The 19359-nt window shown below is 48.1% G+C and overlaps 2 protein-coding genes across 4 annotated transcripts; both read right to left on the bottom strand.

Moving 5' to 3' along the window:
- On the bottom strand, positions 1–6094 carry LOC131729835 (ubiquitin-like protein 4A). 3 transcript variants are annotated; one of them, XM_059020049.1, is made up of 5 exons: positions 4567–6094; positions 3986–4334; positions 3319–3424; positions 805–888; positions 1–510 (listed from the first exon to the last, which is right to left on the bottom strand). In XM_059020049.1, exons 3-5 carry the CDS (start codon positions 3412–3414, stop codon positions 400–402), a joined length of 291 nt encoding a protein of 96 aa, XP_058876032.1. In that variant the 5' UTR covers positions 3415–3424; positions 3986–4334; positions 4567–6094; the 3' UTR covers positions 1–399. The 3 variants fall into 3 exon arrangements, 2 of the variants coding, with proteins under 2 accessions (XP_058876032.1, XP_058876031.1); XR_009323748.1 differs by having other exon boundaries at positions 805–1183; positions 3319–4334; XM_059020048.1 differs by having other exon boundaries at positions 3319–4334.
- Positions 6095–9584: 3490 nt separating this feature from the next.
- LOC117413590 (tektin-2) lies at positions 9585–17642 on the bottom strand. Its single transcript, XM_059020051.1, has 10 exons — positions 17521–17642; positions 16856–17021; positions 16191–16316; positions 15875–16080; positions 14944–15087; positions 11973–12087; positions 11328–11435; positions 11020–11163; positions 10015–10094; positions 9585–9846 (listed from the first exon to the last, which is right to left on the bottom strand). The coding sequence occupies exons 2-10, from the start codon at positions 17009–17011 to the stop codon at positions 9645–9647; spliced, it is 1281 nt and encodes a 426-aa protein (XP_058876034.1). The 5' UTR covers positions 17012–17021; positions 17521–17642; the 3' UTR covers positions 9585–9644.
- Positions 17643–19359: the final 1717 nt, after the last annotated feature.

The following is a 19359-nucleotide window of genomic DNA, read 5'->3' as shown; positions in this document are numbered from 1 at the left end:
TGTATTTCCAAACGTCCGGATTTATTAAAGAAAAAGGCTTGAAAGTAAAACAATCTCCCCTCTACGAGCAATGGTAATGGAAGGGCTGCAGTCCCCAGCAAAAACAACTCTGTTACCCACAAGCCTCCTGCACCAAACTGGGCTCCTTTTAAAATAGCAGAAAGTAGAAAATGTGGTTTGTCTTACCAAACACACACAATGCAAACAGTCAGTCAATATGTAGCGGTATTGTGAAGCGGGATGTGGGGCTGCTCAATGCCTTGCTCACTGGGTGTGCTTCTATTCTTTTAAACAAAGTAAGGAGAGGAGAGGAGAGGGGGAGGAGAGAGTAAAGAGGAGAGGAGAGAGGGGAGAGGGGAGAAGAGTGGGGAGAGGTGGAGAGGGCAGCAGCAGTATTCCTCAGTCTAGGAAGGACAGCTCCATGCACTCCACAGCCTCAGGGTGAAGCATGCGGGTCGCCAGCCGCTCCATATCATCCAGGCTCAACAAGCGCAGCCTCCGCTCGTAATCCTGAGAGAGAGGCAGAGGGAGAGACACAGTCACAACTACACGCTGCTCTACACCTGCATTTCAGAGTGTGTATGCTGCAGCTGTGATTGTGTGTGCGTCTCTGTGTCACTGTACAGCTGTGTCTGTGTGTGTCTGTATAACACTGTGCATGTGCTGCAGCTAGGATTGTGTGTGTAGCAGTGTTTATTGTGTTCAGGTTACCTTGTGTAGCTGCTCCAGACTCTCACTGTGTCTGTGTGTGTGTGTGTGTGTGTGTGTGTATAGCAGTGTGTGTGTTTATTGTGTTCAGGTTACCTTGTGTTGCTGCTCCAGACTCTCACTGCGTCGGCAGGGCTGAAGTGTTTGTTCAGAAGAGCAGGCAGGCTGTGCCACACTGACCTGGGGTGAGGCGAGGCGTGAGAGGAGGGGTTAGGCGAGGGGTGAGAGGAGGGACGAGGGGTGACAGGAGGGTTGAGGCGATGGGTGAGAGGAGGGGTGAGGTGTGAGAGGAGGGGTGTGGCGAGGGGTGAGGTGTGACAGGAGGGGTGAGGCGAGGGTGAGGGGTGAGGTCTGAGAGGAGGGGTGACACAGGGAGTGCTGTTCTTGGGAGGGTGACACTTTCTCTGTTGGGGGCGTCACAACGAGTTCAGCTTGGAATCGGGAGCGATGGAGTCGTGTGACAGTCTGTGTTCATCTGAGAGAGAGAGAGAGGGAGGGGGAGAAACAGGAGAGATTCAAGACCAGGTAGATTAACCCTTAGCTGCCGACGCGGTGTAATTTCATAACTTTTGTTACGATGACAAAACACGTCATATCTCTGCCGTCCAATCAGCAATTTTGTTTTTTTAAAGTATGAGTCATAGCCATGACTACGGGGCTTGTCATGATACCATTGGTTTAGGGCTAGGGTGGGCGGGACATATAATATTTTGATTACAAGGGCAAGTCTCTGCTGGCGCCATTGTGACTGAGTGCACAGCAGAGTCGAAGCTCTGTATCTCCAGTTTTACAATCCCAAGAGTGCTAATCTACATAGCATCTAAACGGGAGGTACTTGGGCTAATTAACCATACTGTTGTTGTTGTTTTTTTCAACTTGATATTGTTTTTTTGTGCTGAGTACATCTGCAGTGTTTATTTTTGTTTTGTTTTGTTTTCGCTGTGTCTCTCGTGTGCGTGCTTGCTTGCTTGCTGGGCAGGGCTAACTTCATGACTGCTGTAGACGAGAGGAGCTACTGTACCAACACCACGTTTTGTTTTGTTTGTTTGTTTTGTTAAACATCTTTCTTATAGTTAGTTTCACATACGTTTTTATTTTAGACTTGTTTTTCCTCAGGAGAGAAGGCAAAACTAACAGGTCTATCGCATGTGATGCAAAGTTAGGCGTTTGTGTACGTCTGTGTTTTACTTTTTCTAGTCGATTCATTATTTCTCTGTAGTCGTTATTATTAATTAATTATGCATCTATTATTTTTTAACTTTTTATTCGATGTGTAAAAGAATGAGGAAAATACCTTGTTTAGTTTTTATTTTTACGTTGTGTATGTAGCCTATGTAAAAAACAAAGACATTTAGCTGTAGTTATTATTTAGCCATGTATTTTATTACTCGTTTACTGTGTGTAAACAGAAAACATTATTTAGCTGTTGTCACTATTATTATTTAGCCATGTATTTTATTACTTGTTTACTTTTTTATGTGTGTGAAAAAGGATGGAGCAGAATATTAATATTAGTATTAATATTATTATTATTAATTGGTATTTATTTTAATGTTTTATGTGGGTGTGTGTAAGCCAGAAAATGGATGCAGACAATCAGCTCCAGCATGTGGTTCAGTCACTGAAGAGGAGGAGGGCCCTGACTGAGGAAGAGATCGAGGGCATGTACGCCATGGAGGAGGACCTCCCTGATGAAGAGCTGCTGCAGGAGGATGAGGAGGAGGAGGAGAGTGATCTGGAGGAGCCCCAGTCCAGCACTTCAACTGCAGGGTAGTTTTGATAATAAATATATACAGCACAATATGGAACGTTTTATTTTTTTTGTCTCCCTCCCTCCCAAATAAAATTCTTAATTTCAAAGTTTTATTTGTAATATACTTTTTTTTCCAAATAAAAAAATTAAACATTTTACTTGATAACTTGTGTGTTGTTTCTTTATTTTTATACTGAAATATAATTGTATCTCAAACAGGGCAACAGTGTTTCCAGTCTCACTTTTTGCCAAGTTTTAATCCTGGTCTGCCTTTGCCATTTCGGAGGTTGATTTTTGTAAAATACTAGGCATTGCAAAACCTTATCTAGCTCTGCAACTGTGCAAGATATTTCAATTCTGATTTCAGATTTGAATTCCTTGGAAAATTGTGCAGCTACAATATACTCTAGTTTTTTTTATATATATATATAACTCTTGGAAAGAGGTTGAAATTGACCAATTTTTAAAAATATTATTTATTATTTTTCATATTTCGATAATTTTTGGGGAGGTGTAGCTCATATGAAAATAAAAATAAAATCACCCCACAACAAAATAAATTACATCAATGGAAAGATCTACTTAATGCCTTTCTGTAGGTGTATTGGGTTTTCATTTCTGATTTAAGGTTCCAAAACTACAAGTGTTTAAACAGAAAGGCATCATGTTTATGACCGGATATGTTTATTCCCCGTAGGCAGCATAGGGTTAAAACACTTCATGCAACTCAAAGATGATAAAAGATTGAAAACACTTTGTTTGCAGGTGTTACTGTTAATAGATATATGTAGAATAACATGCATCCTTTTTAACCGAGTGCTGAGCTGTGCTGTGCTGTGCTGTGCTGTTCAGCCTACCTGCCAGCGCCTTGCCTTTGTAGAGGAGTCCCTGTTGATTGACAGGTATGTTGAGCCTGTCAGAGACCAGACTCCAGACTGTGGAGACCTTCTCATCCTCACAGACCTGTCAAGAGACAAGAACACACAAACACACAGTGAGGGGATGAGCATTAAACACTGAAACTACATCTTCATCCTCACTGGACAGGCGAGAGACAAGAACACACACACACACACACACACACACACACACACACACACACAGTGAGGGGATAACCATTAAACACTGAAACTACATCTTCATCAGTACACAAGCCTCGAGTGAAGCGACATCCCTCATCTGCACCATGCAAATGCACTTAGTGTCATTTCAAACGGGATTGAGATTATTATGCTCAAGAGCTAAAAGGCAGTAACAACGTACGCTTAGAAATAATAAAACAATGTTTTTAAGAAAGCCCTCAGGACACGTGACGACATCCCCTCCTTGACAACGTCCTGTCCTCCTGTAGGAAGTGTCTCTTTACCTCAGCAATACCTGAGCTGGGAAGGTACACATTTGAAAGGGCCTTGATTTGCAGCAATGCAGTTCAACCCGCTCTGTGATGTTTTATGTTCTGTTATCAAACAACCGCTGACTTGCCCAATCGTAGAAAGTAGAAGTAGAAAATGTGGTTTGTCTTACCAAACACACACAATGCGAACAGTCAGTCAATATGTAGCGGTATTGTGAAGCGGGATGTGGGGCTGCTCAATGCCTTGCTCACTGGGTGTGCTTCTATTCTTTTAAACAAACTAAGGAGAGAAGAGGACAGGGGGAGGAGAGAGTACAGAGGAGAGGAGAGAGGGGAGAGGGGAGAAGAGAGGGGAGAGGTGGAGAGGAGAGGGGAGAGGGGGAGAGGAGAGGGCAGCAGCAGTATTCCTCAGTCCAGGAAGGACAGCTCCATGCACTCCACAGCCTCAGGGTGAAGCATGCGGGTCGCAAGCCGCTCCATATCATCCAGGCTCAACAAGCGCAGCCTCCGCTCGTAATCCTGAGAGAGAGGCAGAGGGAGAGACACAGAGTCACAACTACACGCTGCTCTACACCTGCATTTCAGAGTGTGTGTGCTGCAGCTGTGATTGTGTGTGCGTCTCTGTCTGTGTGTGTGTGTATAGCAGTGTGTGTGTTTATTTTGTTCAGGTTACCTTGTGTAGCTGCTCCAGACTCTCACTGTGTGTCTGTGTGTGTGTGTATAGCAGTGTGTGTGTTTGTGTTCAGGTTACCTTGTGTTGCTGCTCCAGACTCTCACTGTGTCGGCAGGGCTGAAGTGTTTGTTCAGAAGAGCAGGCAGGCTGTGCCACACTGAGGAGGGGTGAGCTGTTCTGTGCTGTGCTGTGCTGTGCTGTGCTGTTCAGCCTACCTGCCAGCGCCTTGCCTTTGTAGAGGAGTCCCTGTTGATTGACAGGTATGTTGAGCCTGTCAGAGACCAGACTCCAGACTGTGGAGACCTTCTCATCCTCACAGACCTGTCAAGAGACAAGAACACACAGACACACAGTGAGGGGATGAGCATTAAACACTGAAACTACATCTTCATCCTCACAGGACAGGCGAGAGACAAGAACACACAAACACACACACACACACACACACAGACACACACAGACACACAGTGAGGGGATGAGCATTAAACACTGAAACTACATCTTCATCAGTACGCACGCCTCGAGTGAAGTGACATCCCTCATCTGCCACCATGCAAATGCACTTAGTGTAATTTCAAACGGGATTGAGATTATTATGCTCAAGAGCTAAAAGGCAATAACAACGTACGCTTAGAAATAATAAAACAATGTTTTTAAGAAAGCCCTCAGGACACGTGACGACATCCCCTCCTTGACAACGTCCTGTCCTCCTGTAGGAAGTGTCTCTTTACCTCAGCAATACCTGAGCTGGGAAGGTACACATTTTAAAGGGCCTTGATTTGCAGCAATGCAGTTCAACCCACTCTGTAATGTTTTATGTTCTGTTATCAAACAACCGCTGACTTGCCCAATCGTAGAAAGTAGAAGTAGAAAATGTGGTTTGTCTTACCAAACACACACAATGCGAACAGTCAGTCAATATGTAGCGGTATTGTGAAGCGGGATGTGGGGCTGCTCAATGCCTTGCTCACTGGGTGTGCTTCTATTCTTTTAAACAAAGTAAGGAGAGGAGAGGAGAGGGGGAGGAGAGAGACACAGAGTCACAACTACACGCTGCTCTACACCTGCATTTCAGAGTGTGTATGCTGCAGCTGTGATTGTGTGTGCGTCTCTGTGTCACTGTACAGCTGTGTCTGTGTGTGTCTGTATAACATTGTACATCTGCTGCAGCTAGGATTGTGTGTGTAGCCGTGTTTATTGTGTTCAATTTACCTTGTGTAGCTGCTCCAGCCTCTCACTGTGTGTGTGTTTGTGTGTGTCTGTGTGTGTGTGTGTATAGCAGTGTGTGTGTTTGTGTTCAGGTTACCTCGTGTTGCTGCTCCAGACTCTCATTGCGTCGGCAGGGCTGAAGTGTTTGTTCAGAAGAGCAGGCAGGCTGTGCCACACTGACCCGGGGTGAGGCGAGGAGTGAGAGGAGGGGTGAGGCGAGGGGTGAGAGGAGGGGTGAGCTGTGCTGTGCTGTGCTGTGCTGTTCAGCCTACCTGCCAGCGCCTTGCCTTTGTAGAGGAGTCCCTGTTGATTGACAGGTATGTTGAGCCTGTCAGAGACCAGACTCCAGACTGTGGAGACCTTCTCATCCTCACAGACCTGTCAAGAGACAAGAACATACAGACACACACTGAGGGGATGAGCATTAAACACTGAAACTACATCTTCATCCTCACAGGACAGGCGAGAGACAAGCACACACAAACACACACACACACACACACACACACACAGTGAGGGGATAACCATTAAACACTGAAACTACATCTTCATCAGTACACAAGCCTCGAGTGAAGCGACATCCCTCATCTGCCACCATGCAAATGCACTTAGTGTAATTTCAAACGGGATTGAGATTATTATGATCATGAGCTAAAAGGCAATAACAACGTACGATTATAAACAATAAAGATGACCCCCAGTCAATATAGCCGGGGAATCACACCCCCATCAAACCGCACCCTGCTGATCAGAGCTCACAAAGACAAACACATTATTGAAAGCCACTCGGCAAACAGTCACAAGCGGGTCCGGACGGCCATTTGTTATTAAAAATGCGGGATTCAAAAACAACCACTGCACTGAATAATAAACAAAGTAAACGAGATGCACTCACCTGGTTTAACGAGCGCTGTCCCTCGTAGTCTGTGTAAAACAAGAGCAAACGCCTCCTCACATGGCGTCCTTCTTCCACAAACTTATCACATGAAATAAAGTCGTTTCACACAGACACACGCCTCCGGCTGAGCTGTCCTCTGCTCTTTACAATTGGTAGCGAACTTCAGGGAGACAGACGAGGCTTTAGCTTTCATTTCCTATCCAATGCTGCCCTCGTGTGGACATTTAGTAGAACTGCTGTCGAGGGGTTGATTTGAGTGTTAACTAATTCTGCTTCATAAAATCAAATGAAACCTGCTGAAAAACGTCACGTTAGCATACTGAAATACACACCGCTTGTAGTTTTCCAATTTACTTAACTAAAAACTGACACAAATATAAAATGTGACATTTCCAAAACTGACGCTGCTCTTTTATTTAAACAACTGCTCTATCAATACAATGGTCGTCATGAATCTTGGTTATATTTCTACGTCTGAGATTAAATTATTGCAAACACCCGTATATACTTTTAGATACATTTTAAACCGCTATAAAAGAGAACTACAGTTCATTCCTTCAGGCACGTTCCGGTTTAGAATCGTTGTTTTCTTTGGTTATTTCGAAACCTCCCGTTTTAAAATATGACTGATAGTAAAACAATTCTTCACTAAAAGCATGAAAATATAATATTATTAAAATACTGACGTGGACACGTGTACTAAAAAATGTTTTATTAATAATAAATGTATATTTTTAAACAGGTGCGCACCTTGGACAGCCATAGGGTCTATACAAATTAGGTAACGCATTTCTAACTTTTGATTCGCTACCTGCGTTCGCCAATCAGAAGTCACTTAATTTGTGACTTGTCTTTTATCCAATCAGATTGTTTAGGACATGACGTAACCGTTCCACTTTCTCTCCACGAGATAGCCGCATCGGTAAGGAATTCATCAAATAATCTTCCAGCGCCTCCCGCCTGCAGTACCGCTGCGTGTCCACTGGAGGGAGCCGAGCGCCTCCGTGGCGGCGGCTCCGCATGACTCGAGCGCGTTTGTGACGTCCCCGCCCCGATTGGCCCGTCTGTCGCTGTTTGTGAAGATAGCGTTCGCAGTTTTCACTGTGAACCTCTGGAGCTTGGGAAGGGAAACTGCCCGTGAAAGCTGAGCGACCAAAACTGTGAAAAATGACATCGCTCTGATAAAAATACGAGACGCCCTACACAGCATGAGTCATAAATCACAGAAATCGTGATTCCTACAAACATCATCATCATCATAATAATAATAATAATATTAATAATAATACACGTCATTAATTCGGCTGCAGTGTTGCTAGGACTCCAAGCGTCACATTCCCCTCTGGCTGTAGTACCGGTGTGTGTCCACGGGAGGGGGCAGTGTGCCTCACTGCCTGCTTGCCTGCGCTTTGGCTCCGCACCCACTCAAAAACCTTTTTTAAAATGTATTTTGAAATCTGAATTTGGACGCGTGTATTGTTTTGAAGTCAGCAAACATTTGAATTGCAGATGAACGAGTGTAGCTGATGGAATTGCATTAAGTTTAACACAAAGAATCGTTCGTGTCAGTGCTTCACAGAGGGTTGTTTTAATATAACAGTTTTTTTTTTAATTTGCAGACAGTTTGTGTGAACTCTATGGCGTTGCAGACAGGACGCTTCACGTGCTCCAGTTTACACGCAGTGACTGAAGAGGAGATGCGATGTACCGTTGCTTGTTTTAGACAATGAGGACGGGACTGAGCGCTTACAGAGACGAGGGACTGACATGAACACAGAATAACATGAACACACAAAGGCACACACAATTTCACAGTCACGATGTTAACTCGGGGGAAAGACGCCCTGCATGGCCGATTGGCTGAAAAGCAGAACAGAAGCAGCCTATCACATGAGGGGAGGTGGGTGGTGTTCTTATGACGTCACCGCTGCCAGGTCTATAAAGAGACCCGTTGTGCGCTTTCACGTCAGATGAAGAAAGCGAGTCCTTCTGTTTTCAATGCGCACGTCTATTTGTTTCTGTTTTGTAATGTGTTTATTTAGTGGAGGAGTTTCATGGTAGTTTCGTATTCACTTTCTCATTGCACTCACAGTGATTTGTGAAAGAGCCTCATGTTTTAAATGATTGTTGAAGGTTATTTTAAAGCCGGTTTGAAACACCAAGCATTTGAAAAGCAGATTCAATCAATAATGGAATTGTATTAACACCTCACAGACCTGTCAAGAGACAAGAACACACAGACACACACTGAGGGGATGAGCATTAAACACTGAAACTACATCTTCATCCTCACAGGACAGACGAGAGACAAGAACACACACAGTGAGGGGATGAGCATTAAACACTGAAACTACATCTTCATCCTCACAGGACAGGCGAGAGACAAGAACACACACAGTGAGGGGATGAGCATTAAACACTGAAACTACATCTTCATCCTCACAGGACAGGCGAGAGACAAGAACACACACAGTGAGGGGATGAGCATTAAACACTGAAACTACATCTTCATCCTCACAGGACAGGCGAGAGACAAGAACACACACACACACACACACACAGTCACACAGTGAGGGGATAACCATTAAACACTGAAACTGCATCTTCATCAGTACACAAGCCTCGAGTGAAGCGACATCCCTCATCTGCACCATGCAAATGCACTTAGTGTCATTTCAAACGGGATTGAGATTATTATACTCGAGCTAAAAGGCAATAACAACGTACGATTGACGGATTGTGTGTGATGTCATTTATAAGACAGACGGATTGTGTGTGATGTCATTTATAAGACGGATTGTATGTGATGTCATTTATAAGGCAGACAGATTGTGTGTGATGTCATTTATAAGACAGATGGATTGTGTGTGATGTCAGCCTCTATTAACACTTAACGTGATCACAGTGTATGACACAGATTCATAATATTTAAAACTCTAACAAATGTACTTTAGTGCATTCATTACAGAGTCCCAGTGCTGAACAAGCATGATTTTACAGAACAAATATTTATTGATCTCTTTCTTTATTTCATGGGGAGGCGGAGCTGTCAAGCGAGCTCCAGCTGGCGGCTCTTGACAGGGCTCAGGGTGCGGTTGAAGGTGTCAGTTTCAGGGACGTGTTTCTCTGGTGGGACGATCAGTTTGCTCCGTGTGTCCAGGCTGCGTCTCTCCAGGGACAGGGAGCTGGTCTTGCAGGCGATGTCCTCCTCGATACGAGTCAGCTGCTGGGACAGAGCATGCAGGACGTCCCTGGAGAGGAAATGGACATTAATCCCAGAGCAACACTGAACCAGCCTCACTGCAGACTGACAAAGACTGACTCACTGTGATTGGGCATGTTTCTTCTTCAGAAACACACAGCGAGGGGAGGAGAGGGAGGGGGAGGAGGGGAAGAGGGTGCTGGGGGGAGAGACTCACTGTGATTGGGCACGTTTCTGCTTCAGAGCAGTCATGGTGCCTTCCAGCTGCTGAACCTCATCTGTCAGCCCGTGCTGCACCTGCATGAGACAGTCAGGACGGGGTTAATATCGAGAGCAAAGAAACAGCTTCAGAAACACACAGCGAGGGGCAAGAGGAGAGGGGAGATGAGAGTGGAGAGGAGAGGGGAGAGGGGAGATGAGAGTGGAGAGTGGAGAGGGGAGAGGGGAGAGGGGAGAGGGGAGAGGGACGACAAGAGAGGGGAGAGGAGAGATGAGAGGGGAGATGAGAGTGGAGGGGAGAGGGGAGATGAGAGTGGAGAGGAGAGGGGAGAGGGGAGAGGGGAGATGAGAGGGGAGATGAGAGAGGGGAGAGGAGAGATGAGAGGGGAGAGGGGAGAGGGGAGATGAGAGTGGAGAGGAGAGGGGAGAGGGGAGAGGGGAGATGAGAGTGGAGGGGAAAGGGGAGAGGGGAGAGGGACGACAAGAGAGGGGAGAGGAGAGATGAGAGGGGAGATGAGAGGGGAGAGGGGAGAGGGACGACAAGAGAGGGGAGAGGGGAGAGGAGAGATGAGAGGGGAGAGGGGAGAGGGGAGATGAGAGTGGAGGGGAGAGGGGAGAGGGATGACAAGAGAGGGGAGAGGAGAGATGAGAGGGGAGATGAGAGGGGAGAGGGGAGAGGGGAGATGAGAGTGGAGGGGAAAGGGGAGAGGGGAGAGGGGAGAGGGACGACAAGAGAGAGGAGAGGAGAGATGAGAGGGGAGAGGGGGGAGGGGAGAGGGGAGGGCAAGGACACCAACCCAGCTTACACTAACATCCTCATTAAAAAAATTCAATGAATTAAATGCAACATTTTTACATGTGAGAAACATGATAAAATGCTACAATTCAGATGAGGTGTTAGAATACAAAGTGCTGAGTCTGCCCCTTGGCTGTGCTGTCGCTGCTGATGATTCTCTGTCTCCGATAGCCACTGGGCCTGACCCAGTTTTTGTGAGGCTGGTACCTGGTCCCGGCACAGGTCCGCTCCGGGGCGGTAGGTTCTGGTCTCCAGTCGGGTGTGTGCCAGTTTCAAAGGAGCCGTCTTGGCCTGGAGATCGTCCTCTAAGCCTCGGAGATCGTTCTCCATCTCCTGGATTTCTTCTTTCATCTGAAACACAAGGAACGCACACGCGCTTTCAAATACAATCACGATGTCCTTGATGAGAGGCAGAGCTTGAGTGTGCGTCTGAACTGGTCTGCACGTCTTCTTCACTCGGCCCTCACACGAGCTGTAGAACATGCACAAGGTGTTTGAACACAGACGTGTCTCACGCTGCTTTGCTGCCAGTGGAGCTCGTCCCGGGCTCTCTCCAGCTCGCGATGTCGTTTCCGGAGGGCAAAGTCACACGCAACACGCTGGGCCTCCAGCTCATTGTGGGTCTGAGAGAGAGAGAGAGAGAGGGAGAGAGGGAGAGAGAGGGAGAGAGAGAGAGAGGGAGAGAGAGGGAGAGAGAGGGAGAGAAGATAAACCAGCACAGCCAGCCAGTGAGCTCACTACAAATGCACTGCAGTATAGTATACTAAACTCCACCACCCCCTCTAGAGCAACACACACACACACACACATTCATACACAGACACACACACTCATGCAGACACACTCACACGCACACATTCATACACACACACACACACACACACATTCATACACAGACACACACACTCATGCAGACACACACACACACACACACATTCATACACAGACACACACACTCATGCAGACACACACACACACACACACATTCATACACAGACACACACACTCATGCAGACACACACACACACACACATTTATACACAGACACACACACTCATGCAGACACACACACACACTCACACGCACACATTCATATACAGACACACACACTCATGCAGACACACACACATTCATATACAGACACACACGCGCACACGCACCTGGCCCATTATGACCCTCATGGCTTCCCGTAGCTGTGTGGAGGCCTTCATCTCTTCCTGGGCACGGTTACAGTTGTAGTGACTGAACTTCTCCCACTGCTGGGGGTCGGTGGAACTGCAGCAAGAGCAACAGCAGCATGTGAGCCACAGGGAGCGTGAAGCAAAACACCCCATCAATCAATACCAGCACACTGCGCTACTGCAATCACACACCCCATCAATCAATACCAGCACACTGCGCCACTGCAATCACACACACCATCAATCAATACCAGCACACTGCGCCACTGCAATCACACACCCCATCAATCAATACCAGCACACTGCGCCACTGCAATCACACACCCCATCAATCAATACCAGCACACTGCGCCACTGCAATCACACACACCATCAATCAATACCAGCACACTGCGCCACTGCAATCACACACCCCATCAATCAATACCAGCACAATGCACCACTGCAATCACACACCCCATCAATCAATACAAGCACACTGCACCACTGCAATCACACACCCCATCAATCAATACCAGCACACTGCGCCACTGCAATCACACACACCATCAATCAATACCAGCACACTGCGCCACTGCAATCACACACCCCATCAATCAATACCAGCACACTGCGCCACTGCAATCACACACCCCATCAATCAATACCAGCACACTGCGCCACTGCAATCACACACACCATCAATCAATACCAACACACTGTGCCACTGCAATCACACACACCATCAATCAATACCAGCACACTGCGCCACTGCAATCACACACACTATCAATCAATACCAACACACTGTGCCACTGCAATCACACACCCCATCAATCAATACCAGCACACTGCGCCACTGCAATCACACACACCATCAATCAATACCAACACACTGCGCTACTGCAATCACACACCCCATCAATCAATACCAGCACACTGCACCACTGCAATCACACACCCCATCAATCAATACCAGCACACTGCACCACTGCAATCACACACCCCATCAATCAATACCAACACACTGCGCTACTGCAATCACACACCCCATCAATCAATACCAGCACACTGCACCACTGCAATCACACACCCCATCAATCAATACCAGCACACTGCACCACTGCAATCACACACCCCATCAATCAATACCAGCACACTGCGCCACTGCAATCACACACACCATCAATCAATACCAACACACTGTGCCACTGCAATCACACACACCATCAATCAATACCAGCACACTGCGCCACTGCAATCACACACACTATCAATCAATACCAACACACTGTGCCACTGCAATCACACACCCCATCAATCAATACCAGCACACTGCGCCACTGCAATCACACACACCATCAATCAATACCAGCACACTGCGCCACTGCAATCACACACCCCATCAATCAATACCAGCACACTGCGCCACTGCAATCACACACACCATCAATCAATACCAGCACACTGCACCACTGCAATCACACACCCCATCAATCAATACCAGCACACTGCGCCACTGCAATCACACACCCCATCAATCAATACCAGCACACTGCGCCACTGCAATCACACACCCCATCAATCAATACCAGCACACTGCGCCACTGCAATCACACACCCCATCAATCAATACCAGCACACTGCGCTCCTGCAATCACACACACCATCAATCAATACCAGCACACTGCACCACTGCAATCACACACCCCATCAATCAATACCAGCACACTGCGCCACTGCAATCACACACACCATCAATCAATACAAGCACACTGCACCACTGCAATCACACACACCATCAATCAATACCAGCACACTGTGCCACTGCAATCACACACACCATCAATCAATACCAGCACACTGCGCCACTGCAATCACACACACCATCAATCAATACCAGCACACTGCACCACTGCAATCACACACACCATCAATCAATACCAGCACACTGTGCCACTGCAATCACACACACCATCAATCAATACAAGCACACTGCGCCACTGCAATCACACACACCATCAATCAATACCAGCACACTGCGCCACTGCAATCACACACCCCATCAATCAATACCAGCACACTGCGCCACTGCAATCACACACCCCATCAATCAATACCAGCACACTGCGCCACTGCAATCACACACCCCATCAATCAATACCAGCACACTGCGCCACTGCAATCACACACCCCATCAATCAATACCAGCACACTGCACCACTGCAATCACACACCCCATCAATCAATACAAGCACACTGCACCACTGCAATCACACACCCCATCAATCAATACCAACACACTGCGCTACTGCAATCACACACCCCATCAATCAATACCAGCACACTGCACCACTGCAATCACACACCCCATCAATCAATACCAGCACACTGCACCACTGCAATCACACACCCCATCAATCAATACCAGCACACTGCGCCACTGCAATCACACACCCCATCAATCAATACCAGCACACTGCGCCACTGCAATCACACACACCATCAATCAATACCAGCACACTGCGCCACTGCAATCACACACACCATCAATCAATACCAGCACACTGCACCACTGCAATCACACACCCCATCAATCAATACCAGCACACTGCGCCACTGCAATCACACACCCCATCAATCAATACTGGTGACTCCCCTTGGTGGTGTGACTCTGCACAAACAGACAGGAGGAGGGTGCAGTGACTCCCCTTGGTGGTGTGACTCTGCACAAACAGACAGGAGGAGGGTGCAGTGACTCCCCTTGGTGGTGTGACTCTGTGCAGACAGACAGGAGGAGGGTGCAGTGACTCCCCTTGGTGGTGTGACTCTGTGCAGACACACAGGAGGAGGGTGCAGTGACTCCCCTTGGTGGTGTGACTCTGCACAAACAGACAGGAGGAGGGTGCAGTGACTCCCCTTGGTGGTGTGACTCTGTGCAGACAGACAGGAGGAAGGCACAGTGACTCACCCTGGAGGCACACGAGAGGGGCTCAGCTTCAGAGACAGTCCTGCAGAGTTCACGTTGAGTGACAGGCAGCTTCGATCAACATCCAAAGCCTCAATCTTGTGCCGCAGGTCAAAGGTCAGTTGCTGCCGGACCTCCTGCAGTAAACTGAGCAGAGAAAACCAGTTAGCTCAGCCCCATCAGCACAGCGAGGTACACACGCTCACTTCACATCAGCACAGGGAGGTACAGACGCTCACTTCACATCAGCACAGCGAGGAACACACGCTCACTTCACATCAGCACAGCGAGGAACACACGCTCACTTCACATCAGCACAGCGAGGAACACACGCTCACTTCACATCAGCACAGCGAGGAACACACGCTCACTTCACATCAGCACAGCGAGGTACACACGCTCACTTCACATCAGCACAGGGAGGTACACACGCTCACTTCACATCAGCACAGCGAGGAACACACGCTCACTTCACATCAGCACAGCGAGGAACACACGCTCACTTCACATCAGCACAGCGAGGAACACACGCTCACTTCACATCAGCACTGTGAGGAACACACGCTCACTTCACATCAGCACAGCGAGGAACACACGCTCACTTCACATCAGCACAGCGAGGAACACACGCTCACTTCACATCAGCACAGCGAGGAACACACGCTCACTTCACATCAGCACTGTGAGGAACACACGCTCACTTCACATCAGCACAGCGAGGAACACACGCTCACTTCACATCAGCACAGCGAGGAACACACGCTCACTTCACATCAGCACAGCGAGGAACACACGCTCACTTCACATCAGCACAGCGAGGAACACACGCTCACTTCACATCAGCACAGCGAGGAACACACGCTCACTTCACATTCCCGACCCGGGATTCCTGAGGAACGGGTTTCAGGGTCAGGGGTCAAGGGTCAGGGCTCACCAGAGCTGTTCGAAGGCTTGGCTCACTTTCTGCTGTAGCACCTTCCGGGCCCTGTCAATCACCTCCACCTCTTTGTGTAGCTCCGCCTCCACAGGGTCTCTCACCAGGTCGTTACCACGACGACCCTCGCGCAGCGTCAGGCACTCGATCGCCACGTCCAGAGGAAGTGATGTCGCTGCCAGAGCCTTTTCTGTGCTCTCTTTCACCTACGCAGCACAGAGGAGTGCACGGTCACAGCAATACAAAGCAGCACCAACCCTCTGCTTGATCAGGGTCCCGAGTGTAGGAAGCTGAAATTAGCGCTGAGCAGACTTACTGTAGTCAGAGCCTTGATTTCTGTGTCCACGTCTTCTAAACACTTTAGCAAACTGTCCTTCCACTTGGTCACCTCGTCAATCCTGTCAGACAGACGTGTGCAGGTGTCCTGCTCGTCCCACTTAGTCTGAGAGACAGAGAGCAAGAGAGAGACAGAGAGCAGAGTCTTTATAAACTGCAGCGCTGTGAGAAACACACAGAGAGCAGAGTCTTTATAAACTGCAGCGCTGAGAGAAACACACACAGAGCAGAGTCTTTATAAACTGCAGCGCTGTGAGAAACACACAGAGAGCAGAGTCTTTATAAACTGCAGCGCTGTGAGAAACACACAGAGAGCAGAGTCTTTATAAACTGCAGCGCTGTGAGAAACACACAGAGAGCAGAGTCTTTATAAACTGCAGCGCTGAGAGAAACACACAGAGAGCAGAGTCTTTATAAACTGCAGCGCTGTGAGAAACACACAGAGAGCAGAGTCTTTATAAACTGCAGCGCTGTGAGAAACACACAGAGAGCAGAGTCTTTATAAACTGCAGCGCTGTGAGAAACACACAGAGAGCAGTCTTTATAAAGTCTCTGCCCTGCAGCGCTGTGAAGGCGGAGTGTATGGGACAGCCCTGTGTCTGGGGGCATTAACACAGCACAGGGCTGGTAATAACGCAGCTGCACCTTGTTGCTGGTCTCACTGCGCAGTCCCCGTGCCTCCTGACGGGTGCAGTGCGAGCCCCAGCGCTGCCTCTCTGCGTTGCTGGAGATCTGGTGGCTGTTGGAGTGCCAGTCCGACACCGTCAGCCTCTGCCCTGGCTTCACTCTGAGAGACGCCATCTTCACTCATCTGAATAAAACAGAGAGAAGGGCTTCAAACTGCAACACTGTGGATGAGGCTGCTGCCTCATGCTGTTATATTACCAGGGCTATACTGTTTACTGGACTGCATTATAAACTGCATATGCATTTGCTGTCTGATGCAATGCACACAGAGGAAAATGCACATTTCAAATAATGCACAGCAGCACACATTCAATAAGGAATTGCTATTTTCCACTAGAACCTGGTTACTGCAGGTTACTGCAGGTTACTGCAGCCTGATTAAACTGTGTGCAGCTGAATTTCATTGCGCAGACTTTGCTGAAAGAATAAGATAGTTAAGAATCTACACCAGTTTAATGTATTATCCTGCGCGATAGCTCAGATGATTATGACTTAAAGATCGCTGGTTACAGGACTAGCTGTACATACCAAACAACGCGGTCTGTCTCAAAACTGTTTCTTTACTGAACGAGCTCGTGTTCATTTCATGTTGCGCTTTTTCAAATGATTATTCTGTGACTTACCCAGCGGTCTTATCGCTTCTGATCTTCTGCTCCGTGTCCAGTGTTCTACTCGCTGCGCTTCCCGAGTGTTTGCAGGTGATACCAGGCACGCGGCTCGTCTCCAGGTAACCGGCGTCGCCTCAGCCAATAAGAGACTGCGCCCATTATAATGTAATGTCATAGCAACCGCAAACACAACAAAGCAACACGAGCCCGGTTTAATGAAGGCAGCGGGACGCTGCATAAACACAATACAGACACGAATGCTCTTTCTTTTCTTTTTATTGTGGTTTAACATTTTTATTTGATCTTACAGCTCAAGGCCTGGCTCTTAAAATACCCTGTCTGCATTTGCATTATTGAGTGTAATGAGTTGTGTGTGTTTGACTTGCTATACATTTTATACTGACATTAAATAAAATACAAACACACGGTCCTGGTGCATTTCAGACTCTAAGGAATAATGAATCAGATCTGTGCTTCCTGGGTGGAGATGTCATGGATGGTCAGCTAGCAAACACAGTTCAATGAAATGGGCAGATCTCGGCTTTGACCCCTTTTCAGAACCATCCTCGTGAAACTGGATGAATTACACACCCGAGACACTGCGCGAGTCCTCGTGAAACTGGGTGAATTACACACCCGACACACTGCGCGAGTCCTCGTGAAACTGGATGAATTACACACCCGAGACACTGCGCGAGTCCTCGTGAAACTGGGTGAATTACACACCCGAGACACTGCGCGAGTCCTCGTGAAACTGGGTGAATTACACACCCGAGACACTGCGCGAGTCCTCGTGAAACTGGGTGAATTACACACCCGAGACACTGCGCGAGTCCTCGTGAAACTGGATGAATTACACACCCGAGACACTGCGCGAGTCCTCGTGAAACTGGATGAATTACACACCCTAGACTCTGCGTGAGTCCTCGTGAAACTGGGTGAATTACACACCCGAGACACTGCGCGAGTCCTCGTGAAACTGGATGAATTACACACCCGAGACACTGCGCGAGTCCTCGTGAAACTGGATGAATTACACACCCGAAACACTGCGCGAGTCCTCGTGAAACTGGGTGAATTACACACCCGAGACACTGCGCGAGTCCTCGTGAAACTGGATGAATTACACACCCGAGACACTGCGCGAGTCCTCGTGAAACTGGATGAATTACACACCCTAGACTCTGCGTGAGTCCTCGTGAAACTGGGTGAATTACACACCCGAGACACTGCGCGAGTCCTCGTGAAACTGGATGAATTACACACCCGAGACACTGCGCGAGTCCTCGTGAAACTGGATGAATTACACACCCGAAACACTGCGCGAGTCCGCGTGAAACTGGGTGAATTACACACCCGAGACACTGCGCGAGTCCTCGTGAAACTGGATGAATTACACACCCGAGACACTGCTCGAGTCCTCGTGAAACTGGATGAATTACACACCCGAAACACTGCGCGAGTCCTCGTGAAACTGGGTGAATTACACACCCGAGACACTGCGCGAGTCCTCGTGAAACTGGATGAATTACACACCCGAGACACTGCGCGAGTCCTCGTGAAACTGGATGAATTACACACCCGAGACACTGCTCGAGTCCTCGTGAAACTGGGTGAATTACACACCCGAGACACTGCGCGAGTCCTCGTGAAACTGGGTGAATTACACACCCGACACACTGCGCGAGTCCTCGTGAAACTGGGTGAATTACACACCCGAGACACTGCGCGAGTCCTCGTGAAACTGGGTGAATTACACACCCGAGACACTGCGCGAGTCCTCGTGAAACTGGGTGAATTACACACCCGAGACACTGCGCGAGTCCTCGTGAAACTGGTTGAATTACACACCCG

This window comes from Acipenser ruthenus, unplaced genomic scaffold (assembly GCF_902713425.1).
Source record: "Acipenser ruthenus unplaced genomic scaffold, fAciRut3.2 maternal haplotype, whole genome shotgun sequence".
Lineage (NCBI taxonomy): Eukaryota > Metazoa > Chordata > Actinopteri > Acipenseriformes > Acipenseridae > Acipenser > Acipenser ruthenus.
This window is presented reverse-complemented; position numbering and strand designations above follow the sequence as displayed.

Coding starts and splice junctions, on each gene's coding strand:
- LOC131729835 (XM_059020048.1), bottom strand. CDS start 3,471: ATGCTCATCCCCTCACTGTGTGTTTGTGTGTTCTTGTCTCTTGACAGG. Junction 889..3,318: donor CAAAGGCAAGGCGCTGGCAG/GTAGGCTGAACA, acceptor GCCTCACCCCAG/GTCAGTGTGGCACAGCCTGC. Junction 511..804: donor GTCTGGAGCAGCAACACAAG/GTAACCTGAACA, acceptor CCTCTCTCTCAG/GATTACGAGCGGAGGCTGCG.
- LOC117413590 (XM_059020051.1), bottom strand. CDS start 17,011: ATGGCGTCTCTCAGAGTGAAGCCAGGGCAGAGGCTGACGGTGTCGGAC. Junction 11,436..11,972: donor TGAGGGTCATAATGGGCCAG/GTGCGTGTGCGC, acceptor TCTCTCTCTCAG/ACCCACAATGAGCTGGAGGC. Junction 10,095..11,019: donor CGGACCTGTGCCGGGACCAG/GTACCAGCCTCA, acceptor TGTCTCATGCAG/GTGCAGCACGGGCTGACAGA.